The sequence below is a fragment of the Nannospalax galili genome, unplaced genomic scaffold, assembly GCF_000622305.1.
Source record: "Nannospalax galili isolate Female #2095 unplaced genomic scaffold, S.galili_v1.0 scaffold632, whole genome shotgun sequence".
Taxonomy (NCBI): Eukaryota; Metazoa; Chordata; class Mammalia; order Rodentia; family Spalacidae; genus Nannospalax; species Nannospalax galili.
Genome location: NW_008332816.1, coordinates 507,715 through 525,428, shown reverse-complemented (window position 1 = coordinate 525,428; position 17,714 = coordinate 507,715). Strand labels below are relative to the sequence as shown.

The following is a 17,714-nucleotide window of genomic DNA, read 5'->3' as shown; positions in this document are numbered from 1 at the left end:
CACCCCCCACCCCCCGCGCCCGCGGCCTCACTCGGCGGACACGGCCGGGAGCAGGGACCAGCGGCCGCTCATTGGTTACTGCGGAGTAGGGGAGGGGCGGGGAGGGAGGAGGAAGGATGCAGGGAGGGAATGAAATGGGCCTTCAGGATGGGGGAGGCGGGGAGGGAGACAGAACAGAGATAGAAACAGGGAGCCTGAGAGGGGCAGAGACACAAAGACGAAAGAGACAGAGAGGGAGAGACAGAGACAGAGAGACAGAGAGATTCTGATACTCTAAGACTCGCGGGTCCTGAGACTGGAGAGAACAGATAGAGACAGGAGAGAGAGAGAGAGAGAGAAAGACCCTAAGGAGGGACAGCGGCGTGGGGGGGGGTGTCCCCTGATGAAGACTGGGCTGTATCCAGACAAGGGGCAGAGCCTGGATTCTGGGCAGCTGGAGGAGGCGGGAGGGGGCTTCCCGGGCCAGGGTCCCCAGAGCAGCGGGCCAGCGGGCGGGCGCAGAGCAGAGCCGGGTCCTGCAGCCGCCGCGGAGCCGGGAGCAGGGCCAACCCCCCCCCCCGCCGTGATGTCAGCGGGGCCACTCTTAAAGGGGCAGGCCGCCTGCCGAGGGTCGGGGATTAGGCTGGAGCCTGCAGGAGCAGGATAGGGGTACAACTGTGAGTGATGCAAGAGACAAGGCAGCCTCAGCATCCGGCCGGAGTGAGACCTAGAAATCCAGGAGCCTGCAGAGAAGAGAAAATACCCCGGTTCTCAAAAGAATCTGCGAAGCTTTGGGACTCTGTTCCTTCCAAACACACTGACAGGCACACCACTCTGCTGGCCTGCCGGGTCCAGGGACTACATTCCCCATCAGCCCAGGCTGCCAGAGGCCAGCACCTGGGGGAGGTGTCTGCCGCAATGTCCATTGGGAAATGTAGTCTATCTCGAGTGCCCCCCTCCTCCCCCCTACCACTTGCAAGTGGGTCAGGGGAGAAAAGGCCTGGGGCAAGCTTCCGCCAGCCTTCTGCCTTGATAGCTAACTCCTAAGCTTCCAAGTTTAGATTGTTTTGACTTCTGTGTGGTGGGGTGCTTTGTCCTGAGAAGTCTCTCTACAGGAGGCCAGCCTTTCCTCCCCATTTCCAGGACTCCTCTCCTCTCTCCTCTCTCTCTCTCTCTCTCTCTCTCTCTCTCTCTCGTGTGTGTGTGTGTGTGTGTGTGTGTGTGTGTGTGTGTGTGTAGCACTTGCAATTTGCTCTGGGTATCAATGGGTGGTTTGGAGGTAGAGGGGTCACTTCCTGACACAGTGAGAGGGCAAACCTTGTGTGCCTCCTTTGGTCTCATTGGTCCTCCCTGAAGCAGTCTTTCTGTCTCTCGGGGTGTCTTTCATTTTATAGATCTCTCTCTCTCTCTCTCTCTCCCCTTCCTGTGTTTGTTTCTATCTATGGTCCCACCTCCGCACCCCCTTCATTCCCCAGAAAACATCCAAACATTTCAGCATCAGCATCTCAAATTTATTCTCCAGCAGCTGTGGCTGGGTGGAAAAGGCTAAAGGAAAAAGGGGGGCGGATGGGGGGAGTCCCAGAGAGTGGAGTGGCAGGCACTGCAGAGAAGTGGGGTGATTCTGACCAAGGCTTGGAGCCATGCACGGGGCTGGTTCGGGATGGGAAAGTCTAGAACAAAAGCCGATTAACAAGAGTCAGGAAAAGAATCCTCCGTGCATGCCAGGAATCCCCAGAGAGTGGAAGGGAGGTGGCCTGGAACAACCAGGCCTAGCCTCCCACTTACTCTACAACTGAAGTGGAGGTGGGAGGGGCCTCGGAGGATTGGGGAGGATCTGGAATCCGAGTCTGGATTAGGCAATCCCGTGAGACTATTTCCCCAAGGGTGGTGTGGGGGAGAGAAGGCATCAAACTATCAAGATGCAATCTAGAACCCCACGGAATGGGGTTCCGGGACCTGTTGGAGCAGCATCCAGATGTTGGGGGGTGGAGGGGGGACAACACAGGGCTCGGCACAGCAGAATCTAGAACACAGGAAGGCGCTAGAGACTGTATGGCGTTTAGAATGCCAGCAATGCTTGGGAACGGCATCTAGAACCCGTGAGTGGCGGGGAAGAGGCCAGAGTGCTGGATGGAGTGAAGGACGCGGGGGGAGGGGGGGGCTGCAGCCGGCTCGGCGGAGGGGGCATCGGTGACACCTAGCGGCGACAGGTGGTATGGTGGTATTACATGACTGGCACGGGCACTGGGCTGGTGGGGCTGCGGGCATCTGGGTGCACAAAGTCAGGATTCACGTAAGTGAAGCCCTGGAAGTCCGCCTGGTCGATGCTGGCCAGAACCAGGCGGTCTGGAGGGGTCAGAGCTGGAGCTGCCCGTGTGAAAAACTTATCGAAGTTTTCGCCACTGCGGCCACACTGTGAAGAGAGAGAAGGGAAAGTTAAGTCCAGGTATCAGCCTCCTCCAAGATCGATGCACATCCTCTGCAGAGGGGACCCCTACCCCCACCTCCACATATAGACATTGAGGCAGGAGCGTCCCACCCTCTAGGGACCAAAGATCGGAAGGTGACTGACTGACCGGGCGTGGTCTGAATGGAGGGGCAATCTCCAATCGCTCCAGCCTCTCCCAGTCGATCCAGCGGAAAAAGCCATGTGCACGGATGGTGGGCTCGCCATCCGGCCCTGAGCCCAAGCGCTTTCCTGGATGCTTGGTCAGGAACTGTGGAAAACATATAGTGAGGGGTCTTCCAGATGGCTCAGCGGGTAAAGGTACTTGCTGCCAAGCCTGACCTGCTGAGTTTGATCCCCAGGTCCCATACAGTGAAAGGAGAGACTAGTGTCCAGCAAGCTGTCCTTTGACCTCTATGCACAGGCTATGGCATGCACATGGGTCCCCATAAACATATGTAAACAATTAAAACGTAAGTCACACACACAAAATGAGACACACAGAGAGATGGATGGACAAACAGAATCCATGACAGGAGAATGCAAGGGCTGAGAAACATAATTACAGAAGGCTTGAAGGAAGCAGTGCAGGGATCTGGAGGGATAAGAACAGGTAGGGCAGAATGGGGGAGGAGGGGAAGGAGCAGATAGAGAGAGGAAGAGAGAGAATAAATGGCAGGGGATTAGGATGCAGACAGAGATAGTCAGGGACCAAGAAAGAAAAGGGTAAAGAAAAAGAAAAGAAAAGAAAAAAAAAAAACCAAACAGGACAAGTGAGATGGCTCAGCAGGTATTTGCAGCCAAGCCTGATAGCTTGAGTTTGATCCCCAGAACCTATGTGATGGAAGGAGAGAACGGACTCCCTCAAGTTGTCCTCTGAACTCCATACGTGCACTGTGAGCTGAGCATGCACAAGTATGTTCTCTGACACCCCCCATGGGTGTGTATGTCCAATTAAATAAATAAATAAAAATCATTAAAATAAAATTCAAATGTGATGGTGTGAGGGTCAGAGAGCCAACTCTTCAAACAGAAAAGTGGAGACATGAGAAAAATCCTCAAAGAGGGGGAAAGCACTTGGAAAGCAGAGAGAGAGGCAGGTGGATCTCTGTGAGTTCAAGGCCAGCCTGGTCTACATAGTGAGTTCCAGGCCAGATGGGGCTACAGGGAGACCCTATGTCAAAAAGACAAAAAAAAGAGGAGGAAGAAGAAGAGGATGAGTAGGGAGAAAGAGAGAGAGAGAGAGAGAGAGAGAGAGAGAGAGAGAGAACAGCTGACATATCTTGAAGACCTCCCATGGGCCAGGTATTTTGTCCTGATGAACTCTTGGAGAAGAAGCTAAGGCTACAGTTTGGGGGAGCTCTTCAAGAGCTCCTGGGGAATAAAACTACAGAAGCTGGCCCATCCAGCTTTAACACAGGGGCAGGGGTGGGGCTGCAAAGGATGGTGGGAAAATATGATTCTAAGAAAACTTGTGCTTTCAACCGACTTTTACAGCAGATGGAAGTAGAGAAATTTGAATAACAGAAGCCTTTTTCTAGAAAGAGGCGGCAATTGAGGTGCATGAGTTGGAGGTCTCACCCCCTTGCAGATGGCCACGGCTTCCCGGGAAAGTGACTTGGGGTAGGTGACAGTTTGCTCCATGATGGCCTGGAAAAGCTCCTCTTCATCCTCCCCATCAAAGGGCGGCTACAAAAGTAGAGGAAATAAAGTCAGAGATTCAACAGACTGTCTTTACAAAAGCTGCATCACCCACTTCAAACATGACCATCCTGATGATGCATCCCTACCCACCCACCCCCATGGACACCTGCCCTGGGAAAGAGCTGTCCACACTCCCCCACCTTCATCTCTCATTCCCCATCACACGTACATCCATTCTGTGTTTCTCTCTACTGTCTGGATATCTTTATCTGCTATGTAAATTAACAGGATATTAATTAGGCAATATGTCATCTAATGTTTGTATGTGAGAGAGAGACAGAAAGACAGAAAGAGGGAGAGAGGGACAGAGACAGTAAGAGAGACACAGATTTTGCAGCAAAGAGTAGAAATACATTATCTCCATTGAATAAGTGGTTCTTAGTCTTCTGGGGTTAGGAGAGGCAATACAAAACAGAAGTTTTGTGTACTTGTTTGTCTTGACACAAAGCCTCCTGTAACCCAGGCTATGTAACTGAGGATGACAGGTATGTTACATCAAACACGTTCTCTTTTTCATTTTTAAAGTTGTCCTTCTCATAACCATGCTACGGCTATTACGTGTTCTTTAAAGCATTTAAATGGTTCAGTAGACTGCTAAGGGGCCCGCAGAAACAAGAGGAACTGACAAAACGAAGAGAGGTGAAGGGCTCCTGCAGCGTGGTTTAAAACATGCTTCAGGACCATGGATAGCTCCACCCAAAGTCTTTCCCAAGGATCAGCTCGCTTCCTTGGACTTCAATCCACTTGAGGAATATAAGACCATGTAGGGGACAGCCCAGTGTGTGACCTTTAGCCAAGCCAGTCCCTCCCCATCTTCCCTTACCTGTCCTGCCAACATCTCATACAGCAGGACCCCAAAAGACCACCAGTCAACTGACTTTCCATAGGGCTGATAGGCAATGATCTAGAGGAAGGGGAGAAAACAATGAACTGTGACTTTACCTTTTTTGAGACAGGGTCTTCTGTAGCCTAGGCTGGCCTTGAACTATGTGCTAAGGATGACTTGAACTCCTGATCCTCTTGCCTCCCCCTCCCAAGTTCTGGGAATACAGATGTATGCCATTTCTGGCTGTAACCTCTTTAAGAAGTCTAGGATCCCTCCAGCCTCCCCCACTTCAACTGCTTTCAACACAAACGCTTCCCACTCAGAATAGTTTGGCAAGCGCCTCACTCTCTGGAAAATTCAGGAAACAAGGTTTATCTATTCACAACACTCACTTGCTGTCAAACATAAATACTACTTAAGGGCTAGTGAGATGGTTCCGTAGGTAAAGGTACTTGCCACACAAGCCTGGTGACCTGAATTTGATCCTCAGAGCAAAGGTGGAAGGAGATACTAATTTTACAAAGAAATATCCCAGAGGGGCTGGAGAGATGGCTCAGCGGTTAAGAGCACTGGCTGCTCTTGAAGAGGACCCGGGTTCGAATCCCGGCACCCACATGGGAGCTAACAAACCATCTGTAACTCCAGTTCCAGGGGATCTGACACCATCTTCTGACCTCCATGGGCACTGCATGACATGGGTGCACTTACATGCATGCAGGCAATACACTCATACACAAAAAATAAAGACAATAAAATATTTTTAAAAAACACAAAGAAATGCCCCCGAACTTCACATGCATGCTGTTGTATACATGTCCATGTGCACACACAATAATAATAACTTTTTAAAAATTTAAAGACTATTGGGCTGGAGAGATTGCTCAGCGGTTGAGAACACGGACTGTTCTTGCAGAAGACCCGGGTTCAAATCCCAGCATCCACGTGGTAACTAACAACTGTCTGTAGCTCCAGTTCCAGGGAATCCAACAGCCTCTTCCGTCTTCCAAGGGCATTGCACAACACGGGTGCACTTACCTACATGCAGGCAATACACGCATACACATAAAATAAAAATAAATAATAAATAAAATATTTTAAAAATTTAAAGACTATCTAAGGGTAAGGCCACACAGTCCAAACATCTGGAGTATGTGGGTAAATATAACTTCTCCTTGAATGCTAAATGTACAAAGTTAAATTTTATTTTATTTATTTACTTATGTGGAGGGAGTGCTCACTACACTTCTGTGGCAGTCAGAGAACAACTTTCAGGAGTTAGTCCTCTCCTTCCAACCATGTGGGTCCCAGGGATGAAACTCAGGTCATCAGGCTTGGCAGCACGTTCCTTCACCCAGAGCCATCTCACTGACCCTAGGGCTAAATTTTAAAGACAGGCTCTCATGTAGCTCAGGAGGGCCTTGAATTCTCACCATGTAAGACAAGAATAATCTTGAAATTCTGATCCTCTTGCCTCAACCTCCTGAGTGAATCACCATATCTGACTTTCTTCTTTTTCTTTTCTGGCATTTTTTTGTTTTTTGTTTTTGTTTGTTTTGTTTTTTGTGTTTTGTTTTCCTAAGACAGGTTTCCCTCACCCTGGAGATCTTCCTGCCTCAGCCTCCCAAGGTCTGAGATTACAAGTGTGTACTACTACCCTTGGCTGAGGCCAGAGATACTTAACTGAAAGCACATCAGATTCATCTCAGGGACTATTTAATATGTGCTTCTAATCTTGGAAGAATTCTAGCCTCAATATACCAAACTCACAGTCTGGAAGGTGTGTGTGTTTTTTGAACTTTCTGCAGCAGATTTGAGTTACTAGCCAGGTTTTGTGACCACTGACATTACTTGGGCTCTAACATTGATCCACTGAAAAGGTAAAGAGACGGCATTCCTGACACGTCCTTTCCACCTTTAAAAAAAGCCAGGACACGCATTCTACCTATCTAAAACTGCAGGACATTATCTCCAGCTCTTTACAACCCCAGTGAAATCCTTGCCCACTGGAAAAACTAAAAGGACAATCTGCTCCCGTGGGATGCTCAGGGGTTTGACCTTTGCCTTGTAGCATGGCACAAAAGTGGCCTACTTACATCACAGACTCATGTGCAAGGTGAAGATCCATGGTCAACCCCCAACACCAGAAAAACAAAGCATGACCTAGCCACATGGTGGGATGTAGCTCAGTTGGTAAGGCACTCGCCTAGCATGCACAAAAAACTGGGTCCAAACTCCAGCATCACATAAAACTGGGTGTGGGGTTAAAAGAGGGCTAGGGAAATGGCTTAGTGGTTAAAGTGCTTGCTGCAGAAGCCTGAGGACCAAAGTTTGGATCCTGAAAATCCACATAAATGCCAGTGGGTATAGTGGCCTACCTGTAACTCCAGCCTTGGAAGGCAGAAACAGGAGATCCTCAGAGCAAGACTAGCCTTATTGGCAGGCTCTGGGCTTGACTGAGACCTCGCCTCCATGAATAAGGTGGAAGACCAACGAAGGATGACTCCTGACTTCAACCTTGGGCCTCCACATGCACACACACACACACACACACACACACACACCAATGTACATACACCTACATACACGTGTGTCCACACCATGCAAATATGCATACATATGCACACCACATAGACAAAATGATCTAAAAAGAAAAACAACAATAACAAAACTACATGCAATATTTACCAGTGAGCTGCCATTCAATTCAGTACTAAAGGGTAAGCCCCAGCTAGTCAGAATACACAAGAAACAAAGCCCCAGCCACTCAAAATATATGTAGAAATAATCTCCACCTTAGAACAGTGCAAGCTCTACTCAGGATTCTTACAAGCTGATCTCACTCCCTTAGACCATCCATCCACAAGTTCTGCTCACTTAACTCACCTGGAGACCCAGCTCCCCCTCTGAAAGTACTCAATACACAGGCCTCCCCACACAGGCCTCTTGCTACATCTCGTAAGATGCCCACAAGTCAAGGACAAGTCTCACCTATCAGGAGTATTAACCAGCCACTCCCACTGAGAGATGTCAGAGCACCCCCAGAGCGGAGCAAGGCTCAGGGTTACCTCAGGTGCTATGTAGTCTGGGGTTCCACAGAATGTGCGGGTTGTGGACCCCGGGAAGACATTCTCTTTACACATGCCAAAGTCTGTGATCTTGATGTGCCCTTCAGCATCCAGCATCACATTATCCAACTTGAGGTCCCTGTTGTACAGGAAGTGCAAAAAGGAATTGCAGAAAAGTGATGTGACAGTTTTAATTATCAACTCGACATAACACACAATCCCCTGTGCAGAGACTCTCAATGAGGTATTGTCTGGATCAGGTTGGCCTGTGGGCATGTCTATAGGTGATTGTCTGGATTACCTTAACTGAGGTAGGCAGACCTAGCCCACTGTGGGCAGCACCATCCCCCAGACAGGAAAGCCTGAAGTGTGTAATAGTGGAGAGAGCGAGCTGAGGACTGGCTGCATGCATGATTAACTCAGTGCTTCCTGCTCCGCACTATGATGTGACTAATTCCCTACCACCCTGACTCCCCCAGTGATGGACTACAACTGTGAGCTCAACTGTTTCCCCTCAGCTGTTTCTGTTATAGTGTTTTGAACACAGCAACAGGAAATGAAACTAAGATTAGCATTCTAGAGCTGTATGTTGAAATTCCTTCCTCTCCAGGGGTCTGTTTTCCCTACATGGAACATTCTGGGGCTGCTGACCTGTAGATGATGCCCTGATTGTGAAGGAAGAAGAGGCCAATGGCGATTTCTGCTGCATAGAACCTGGAGAAGCATGTGAGAAGTTGGAAGGTCAGAGACTGGACACACCTCCCCCTGCCTCCAGCTCCTTTCACCTTTGCTGACACTCACGCTGCATGTGGTTCCTTAAACTTGCCCAGCTGCTGAATGTGGTACATTAAATCGCCCCCGGTGACATACTCCATCACGAAATACAAGCGGTCCTGGGGAGGGAGGAGTGGACATAGCTTAGTGGCAGGGACACACCTACTTGGACAGGAAGAACTTTTTCTTTTTTTTAAGACAGGTCTCACGTATCCAAGGCTGGCCTCAAACTCGCTATGTAGACGCAGATGGCCTTGAACTCCCGATCCTCCTTTTCCTAAACTTTATCTTGCCCACTAGGGACAAACATAGAGGGTTCCAGATCCACTCAACTAGTAATCCAGAGGAACTGGCCACACCCACAGGAAGGACCCCAAGGTTCTAACCCTGATACCTCAGACCCTCCTCATCCCTCTATCTATGTTACTCTCCTTACCTGTCATTCTGGCCCTGCTTCCTAAGAGACCCACAAAATTGGACTGAAATCCAGGAACATACAATCTCTTTCCATATCCAGTTAAATGCCCATACAGTTCTGGCTGCCTAAGACTGAAGGTGGTCAGGCTTCATCTGCAATTAGTATTTTTGTTTATTTAGGGTGTGGGATTGTGTGTGTGTGTGTGTGTGTGTGGTGTATGCACATGAATATACACAGGTGCATGCACCCGCGTGTGCATGTGTGGGGTCAAGGGACGTGGGGTGTCCTGCTGTACCACGCTTTATCTTATTCCCTTGAGACTGGGTCTCTCACTGAACCTGGAGTTAGATTAGCAGCCAGTGAGCCCAAAGGATCTTGTGTCTACTCGCCCACAACACTGGAGTTACAGATTCAGGAAGCCATGATGAGCTTTTTTTACATGGGTGGTGGGGATTTGAACTCAGGTCCTCATGCCTATATAACAGCACTCTTATCCACTCAGCCATTTCTGCAGCTCTCCTTATTATTACTTTGAGACAGGGTCTCATTCTATAGCCCTAGCTGGCCTAGAACTCTCTAGGTAGACCAGGCTGAGCTTGATGCCTACAGGGAGCTGCATGTGTCACCAAGTCTGGCTTGTTTTTGACTGTTTTGATTTGTTTTTGAGACAAGATCTCCCTGTGTGGCCCAGGCTAACTTCAAGCTCATGGCAATCCTCCTGCCTCAACCCCCTAGTGGCAGGATGACAGGCATTTGCCACTAGGCTCGGCTACCTGTAATTATTGTTATTTTTTTCCCCAGTCAGAGCCCCTGTAAAGTCACACCATTCCCAAGCCCTGGAGGTTCTTACTTTAATTCCTCAGTCTTGGGGAAATACCCCATTTATGACTCATCCTTCAGTTAGAATCCAGAAGTGATGAGCTCACCACGGGGAGCCCAGTCATTCTGGGTGTGCCCAAAGGGAAGACATCCCCAGGGGCTGGGAATATGGCTCAGTTGGTAGAATGCTTGCCTAGCATGCACGAAGCCCTGAGGTCAAGCCCCAGCACCACATAAACAGGTTCATCCTCCAGTACATAGCAAATTTGAAGCCAGTTGTAACTACATGAGACCCTGTATCAAGAAAAGAGAAGAAACTACAAGGAAAAGCAGAACACATACCCAGCCAATGTATTCCTGGGCTCAGACCACGGAATGCTGGCCACAGGCACTGAAAACTGAGTTCACAGGAATCACAAGCATTCTGACCATGCCCACTCTGGAGCCCATCCCTCTGCCCACACCCCACAGCACCAACATCTCCACCCTACTGAATCTCACCTGTTTTAACACATTCATTAGGGTGTTTTGTTAAATTACTTAAAAAATTATTTTTATGCCAGGCATAGTGGTGCACACCTTTAATCTCAGCACTTGGGAGGCAGAGGCAGGCAGATCTTTGTGAGATCAAGACCAGACTGGTCTACAAAGTGAGTTCCAGGCCACCTGGGGCTACAGGGAGACCCTATTTTGAAAAACCCCAAAACAAAATTATTTTTATTATGTGTATGTGTGGGTGCCTATGTGTGGGTATGTGCATGTGAGTGCAGGTGACCAGAAGCATTAGATCCCCCCTGGAGCTGGAGTTACAGTTGTGAGCTACCCAACATGGACACTGGGAACCAAACTCAGGTCCTCTGCATGGGCAGTACATGTTCTTAACCACTGAGCCATCTCACCAGCCCCACATTCATTCATTTCTAAAATTAATTTGTGTGTGTGGCATATGTGGGTGTATGTGTTTGGTGCGTGCATGTGAGGGTGCATTGGTGTCTTCTGTTGCTCTCTGAGACAGCATCTCTCACTGAACATCACCATTGGCTCTTGGGCTCCACCTACCTCTGACCCCAATACTGGGATTACAGGCACACACAGCCACATCTGGCATTTTACTTGAGCCTGGAAATTTTTCTTAATTTTTATTTATTTATTTATTTATTTATTATTTATTTATTTATTTTGTGTGTGCGTGTGTGTATGGGTGTCTTGTCTGCATATAAGTGCACCCATGTTGTGCAATACCCATAAAGGTCAAAAGAAGGCTTGGGATCCCTAGAACTGGAGTTACAGATGGTTTTTGGCTGCCATGTGGGTGCTGGTAATTGAACCTTGGTCCTCTGCAAGAGCAGTTAGTGCTCTTAATCACTGAGCCAAGTGATTGGGGATTTTGGCATTGAACCAAGGCTGGGAATTTTGAACTCAATCACACTCTTACCCACTGAACCATCTCTCAGCCCTGGCCACACCCTCTCAGAGAACAGAGTTCTTTTTTGCTTTCTCTAAACTCAGAATTCCAAAGCACAAATGCATCCCTCCTTCCTCACCACATCCCTGCATCCCTCCATCCCTCTTTCCTCACTGCATCTCTCCTTCCTCCCTGCATCCCTCCATCCCTCCTTCCTCACCGGTGTCTGGAAGGTGGAATGGAGCTGTGTGAGGAAGTGGGGCCGGCCTCCAGGACCTCGGCCTCCTAGTGCCAGCACCCGCTTCTCCACTAGGGTGCAGTCCACATCATCATCCTGGACAATGACATCTTTTTTCAGGATCTTGATGGCGTAGAGTTCATCAGAGCCTCTGCGTTCAGCCAGCATCACCTACAGACAGATGTGCAAAAAGGCCAGTCCATTTGGGAAATTCAGTGGCACAGGGCCTTCCCCCACCTTACACAGAGAAAACAGGATCTAAGGTCCATCCTTCTCTCTCAGGGAACTAGGACTTCTGAATTTGCATCCATCCCTCAAGAAAAGTACTGGCATGTTTAATGTTTTATTACATTTATATTTTACGGGAGGACAGATGCCATAGTGTGTGTGTGTGTGTGTGTGTGTGTGTGTGTGTGTGTGTAAGTCAGAGGACAACTCAGGGGGAGTCACTTCTCTCTTTCCATTACTTGGGTCCAGGGGATTAAACTCAGATTGTCAGGTTTGTGGCAAGCACCTTTACCTGATGAGCCATCTTGTATCAGCCCAGTATTAGTATATTTACAATGGCCTCTCCATGTATCCAAGCCTGAGCTAACTCCATTTAGGGATTCCAGAGCCCAGTGTCACCCCACACCCACATTTCCCCCCTAAGGATCAGAAATCCAACCTCCCTGCAGGCTTCATCCCCTTCCCCCAGAACCCCAGGAATCCAACCTTCCCGAAACTGCCTTTCCCTAGAACCATGAGGAAGCTGAAGTCAGAGATGTGCAGGCGTCCAGGGCTGGCACCAAAGAAACAGCGCTTGGAGTCGGTGGGACTGGGGGATGGGGAGGGGATGGGGGAGGAAGAGGGGCCCATCCGCACTCTCTGTGAGAAAGGAGAGAGACAGATGCAGAGACAGTCAGATCCCAGAGAAGTATAGAGATGTTCCTAAGAGATGCAGCATCCAAGAAGGGAGAAGGAGAGATGGTGAGAAAAAAAACACTATTGCTCCAGTCTGTGTTTGGCTCAAGAACTTTGTCTAGCCAGGTTTGTCTGTGATCCCAGAACCAGGATGGCTGAAGTAAGCAGTGGAGATTTGAGGGCACTCTCAGTTATACAGGGAGAACTTGTCAAAGGAAGGAAGGGAGGGAGGGAGGGAGGGAGGGAGGGAAGAAAGAGTTAGGGTGGGAAGGAGGGAGGGAGGAAGGAAGTTAGAGATAGGAATGAAATTAAGCAATTAAGAAATAGGGGAGGCTGGAGAGATGGCTCAGAGGTTAAGAGCACTGGCTGCTCGTGCAGAGGACCTGGGTTCAGTTCCCAGCACCCACACTGGTGCTTACAACCACCTGTAACCCCAGTTCTATGGAATTTGATGCCCTCTTTTGGCCTCCATGGGCACTGCATGCAGGTGGTACACATACATACATAAGGCAAATATTCATGCACATAAAATAAAAATAATTAAAAAAATATTTTATTTGGGGGGCTGGAGAGATGGTTCAGTGGTTAAGAGCACTGGCTGTTCTTGCATGAGACCCAGGTTCAGTTCCCAGGACTCACATGGTGGCTAACAACCATCCATAACTCCACATCTAGGGGATCCCACACCCTTTTCTGTCCTCAGTGGGCACTGCACGACACAGGAGTTCTTATATACATGCAAGTAAGTTATTTTTATGGTAGGATTGTCATGCTTATGTGCAATTGTTAGCTACCGTGTGGGTGCTGGGAACTGAACCCAGGTCTTCTATTAGAGTAGCAAGTGCTCTTAACCTCTGAGCCATCTCTCTAGCCCCAAAATAAAAATAATTTTCTAAAAATAGAAATAAGAGAGGAAAGAGGGAGGGAAGAAGAGAGGGAGAGAAAGAGGGAGGAAGGGAGGGAAAGAGAGAAGGAGGGGAGAGAGGGAGGAAGGGAGGAAGGGACTCTCCATAGCCTGTTGAACTTACTATTTAACCAAAACCTAGTTTGCTATGTACCACCTCTGGAAACCTTGCTATTGCCCCATTTTACAGAGAGGAAACAGGAAAAGAAAGGCAGCAAAAACAGATCTCGGGGTCCCACTCCCAGATTTTCTGGGGTTGAGGCCTGAGAATCCAAACTTGGAACAAGTTCTAAGGCAACACTGCCTGCTGTCAGGTTGAGGACCATACCGGGTCTTTAGTATTGGCATCGTCTCCATCTTTTCCTGTCCCAGCTCCCAGGAAGGGGGTCCCATGACTGAACTGCAATGGCTCCCACACGTGCCCTCTACATCCACTGCTGTACCTTCTAATGTGTTCTCTACTCAGCAGGCAGAAGGACCAATTTAAAAATAAATAAACCAGGTCATGTCTCCCCTATGCTTTCAATGCCTCTAACGGTTCTCTGTGTATTAAGATTTTATTCCATGCTGTTTCAAGACCAGGTTCTGATGCATCCTGAGTATCCCTCTCCACTCTGTCCCTCCCTCTTCCATGGCACAGGACATCACTCCATTCATCTGGCCCTCTTCCCCTCAAGGCCTTGGGAGGTGACGTTCAGTCTTCCTGAAGACTCTCCCATCTCTTTTCCTCCAAGCTATTTCTCAGATGTCCTGTAGACCTGAATCAAGTGTTGTTTTTTGACAGGTTTCTCCTTATTTGTTTTATCGGGTCAGATGTCTCTGGAGGCCCCGTTGTTACCACGGACAGCTCCTGCACAGCCCTGAGTAATTAGCATCTCTCCATCTGTGTGACTATCTGCTGACCCCCTGTGAACTCCTACACAGAGACCTGTGTGTTCTCTAAGACAGTGTGCCTGGGGTAGGGATTAACTACAGATATATTGAAAGAGAGAAGATGAAAGAGATAGACAAGAAGAGACAGAATGGGAGAGATGATTCTCTTTTTTTTCCAGACAGGCTCTCTTGTAGCCCTGGCCAGCCTCAAACTTGTCATGTAGCTGAGGATGACCTTGAACTCCTGGTCCCCCTGCCTCTATTTCCCAAGTGCTGGGATTACAGGGATGAGCCACCAAGCCCCAGCTTCAAAAAATATTTATCGATAGTGTTCTTATATAGAAAATCAGTCTGATTTTCTGGATTTGGAAAGAGTTCTCTGATGGGGAACTCCTCTTCATAACCTCACACAGTGTCAGGATAGTAAGAATAACTTCCAATAAATAGCATTAGGAAGAGGAGGTGACTACCATATGCAAATCACTCGGAATAATACTCAGAAAATGCACCAAGGATTTCTTTTTCTGTTCTGGTCCTTGAATAGGCTAGACCAGCAAGCACTCTTAACACTGAGCTATATCCCCATCCCTCTGAGAGTTTTTTTTTTTTTAAACCATGATGGGGGTTGGATCCAGGGCCTCAGGCACCCCAGGTAAGCACTTGATCTATGGCCCAATCCTTAATTTTATTTTTATAATTTTTTTAATGTGTATGAGTGTATTCCCTACATATATGTAAGTGCACCCATGTTGTGCAATGCCTGAGGAAGACAGAAGAGGCTGTCGGATCCCCTGGAACTGGAGTTACAGACAGTTGTTAGCTGCCATGTGGGTTCTGGGATTCAAACCCAGGTCTTCTGCAAGAGCAACCAGTGCTCTTAATCGCTGAGCCATCTCTCCAGTCCTAGTTTTTATTTTTTGAGATGGAGCTTACATTCTTGCTCATTCTGGCCTGGAACTCAATATGAAGCCCAGTCTGGCTTTGAACCGCAGCAATCCTTCTGCCTCAGCCTGTTGAATGCTGGAATTAGAGGCCTAAGCCACCATGGCAGACTAACAAGATTCTCACGTTTGCTATTATTGCTCTACCCCCAGGACCTGTTCAGGGTTTAGTTCATGGTAGGTATGTGTTCCTAATATCAATAGGTACCTACTGATTATGGAGATAGCTGTAAAGAGTACTACACACACAGTCAAACCTATTATTGATCCTCATGGATTAAGCAGGTAGTCAATAATGTCCACACTGGGTGTGGTGGTGCATGCCTATGATGCCAGCTCTAGGGAGAAGGTGGTAGGAGAAACATGTATCTAAAGCCAGGATCAGCTACATAATGAGTTTGATGCCAGCCTGAGCTATAGGATCTCCCTTTTCCTTCCCTCTCAACACCACCCAGCAGGTAGCTCGGTGAACAGAAGGCACTAAATAGATGACGACCCCAGGAAATGGGTGATGAATGTATTTTCCATTGCTCGGCCTTCAGAGCGCACCTAATTTTCCCAGCAACCTTCTTCCAGCATCCACCTTTTTCCAAGGCATGATGGATAGCTTTAGTTGTTAACTTGACACACCTGGGTTGAGGGAGTCTAAATCCACTGTGGGTGGTGCCACCCCTGGGCAGGTGGTCCTGTGTTGTATAAGAAAGCAGGTTGAGCACAGGCCAGGGGAGCAAGCCAGTAAGCAGTGTTCCTCCAAGACCTGTGCTTCAGCTCCTGCCTCCAGGTTCCTGCCTGGATGAACTGTGACCCAGGAGATGTAAGCCAAATAAACCCTTTCCTCCCCAAGGTGGTATTGGTCAGAGTGTTTTGTCACAGCAACTGAAGGCAGACTAGAACAGAAGGTGATTGTTGAGACAGGATCTCACTGCATAAGCCAGGTTAGGCTTGCACCTGTGACTACACTCCCAAACGCTGGGGTTGCAGGCATGCACCACTATACCCAGCCCTGCTCTACCTTTCTACCTCCTCCACACAGAGCCAGTGACAAGCTTCACTATGCAGCCCTGACTGGCCTGGAATTCACTACATAGGCCAGGCTGGTCTTGAACTTACAGAGATCCACCTGCCTCTGCCTCCCAAGTGCTATAATTAAAGATGTGCACCACCATGCCCTTTTGAATATACCTCTGCTCAGAACCTGTACCCCCACAGCCTAGCCTGGCTTACAAGCCAAGATCCTCCAGAGACATGAAAGGCACTTCCTTCACCTTGGGCTCCTCTCCCTTCCCCCCAGCTCTCCTTGCCTCAACATCACTGTCCCCAGCTCTTCTGGTCTACCCCCACCTCAGGGGCTCACCAGAGGCCTTGCCTCTGCTGCAAGGCCCTTTCTCTGGGGATCCTTGTTTTTCTCATCTCATTTAGGTCTGCCAAACAGTCACTTTCTGAGGGAAGCCTTCCTGCTCAGTGTAAGCTCACATTATTATCAGCAGAATTCCCTCAGCTACGCAAACAAGATCAAATATTAGCCACAGAATTTCCTGTGCTCCTCAAGGCTCATTTTTTCCTTTATCACTGTGACTTTCTAAAATATTATCATGCACTTTTTCTTTACTAAGAATTGGACTGAGGGTCTGGAGAGATAGCTCAGCGATTAAGAGGAACTGGGTTCGATTCCTAGCATCCGTATGGTAGCTAACAACCATTTGTAACTCCAGTTCCAGGGGATCCAACGCCTTCTTCTTCACAACTCAGGTACACTTACACACATGCAGGCAATATACTCATACACATAAAATAAAAATAAATTTAAGAAAAAGAAGAAGAGGACTGAATCTAGAGTTTAATGAATGCCAGATAGGTGCTCTACCTCTGACCCATGCCCCCAGCCCCTCACTGGGGGATTCTAGGCAGGTGCTCTACCTATGAGCCACAGCCCCCAGTTCTTCATCTAGGAGGGGCTCTACCACTGAGCCACAATCCCGGTCCCTCACTGGGGGATTCTAGACAGGGGTCTACCACTGAGCCACAATCCTAGCCCCTCACTGGGGGATCCCAGGCAGGGCTATACCACTGAGCCATGCCCCAACCTCTCACTGGGAGATTGGAGTCAGGGTCTATTAATGAGCCACATCCCCAGTCCCTCTAGGCAATAATCTCAGACCCTCTTTTTCATAGTTTGAGACACACTCATCAAGTTGTCTAGCCTATCTTTGAACTCACTCTGTAGTCCAAGCTGTCCTTGAACTCATTCAGTAGAAAGCAAACCTTGAACTTGTATAGGCCTGCAGCCCAGGCTAGACCTTATTTATTTTATGTCAGGTGTTCCTTCAAATGTGAACTCCACGAAGGAAAGACTGTTCTCAACTCTGTAGATGCCCCCCAGTGACTGGACTCATGCCTTACACACAGAGGAGTGCTTTTT

At 48.6% G+C, this 17,714-nt stretch overlaps 1 protein-coding gene across 2 annotated transcripts in view; it reads right to left on the bottom strand.

Annotated features, from left to right (window-relative positions):
* Positions 1–1,468: 1,468 nt before the first annotated feature.
* Prkcg (protein kinase C gamma) overlaps positions 1,469–17,714 on the bottom strand; it is a 30,820-nt gene continuing 14,574 nt past the window's right edge. The window contains exons 10-18 of one of the 2 annotated variants that reach the window (XM_008827728.2): positions 12,389–12,541; positions 11,657–11,845; positions 8,822–8,913; positions 8,672–8,734; positions 8,021–8,159; positions 4,953–5,033; positions 4,007–4,114; positions 2,556–2,696; positions 1,469–2,392 (exon numbers count right to left, since the gene is read on the bottom strand). In XM_008827728.2, coding sequence (XP_008825950.1) covers positions 2,204–2,392; positions 2,556–2,696; positions 4,007–4,114; positions 4,953–5,033; positions 8,021–8,159; positions 8,672–8,734; positions 8,822–8,913; positions 11,657–11,845; positions 12,389–12,541 — 1,155 coding nt within the window. In that variant the 3' untranslated portion in view covers positions 1,469–2,203. The remainder of the gene's footprint in view (positions 2,393–2,555; positions 2,697–4,006; positions 4,115–4,952; positions 5,034–8,020; positions 8,160–8,671; positions 8,735–8,821; positions 8,914–11,656; positions 11,846–12,388; positions 12,542–17,714) is intronic. The other variant, XM_017796803.2, reaches the window with a different exon arrangement.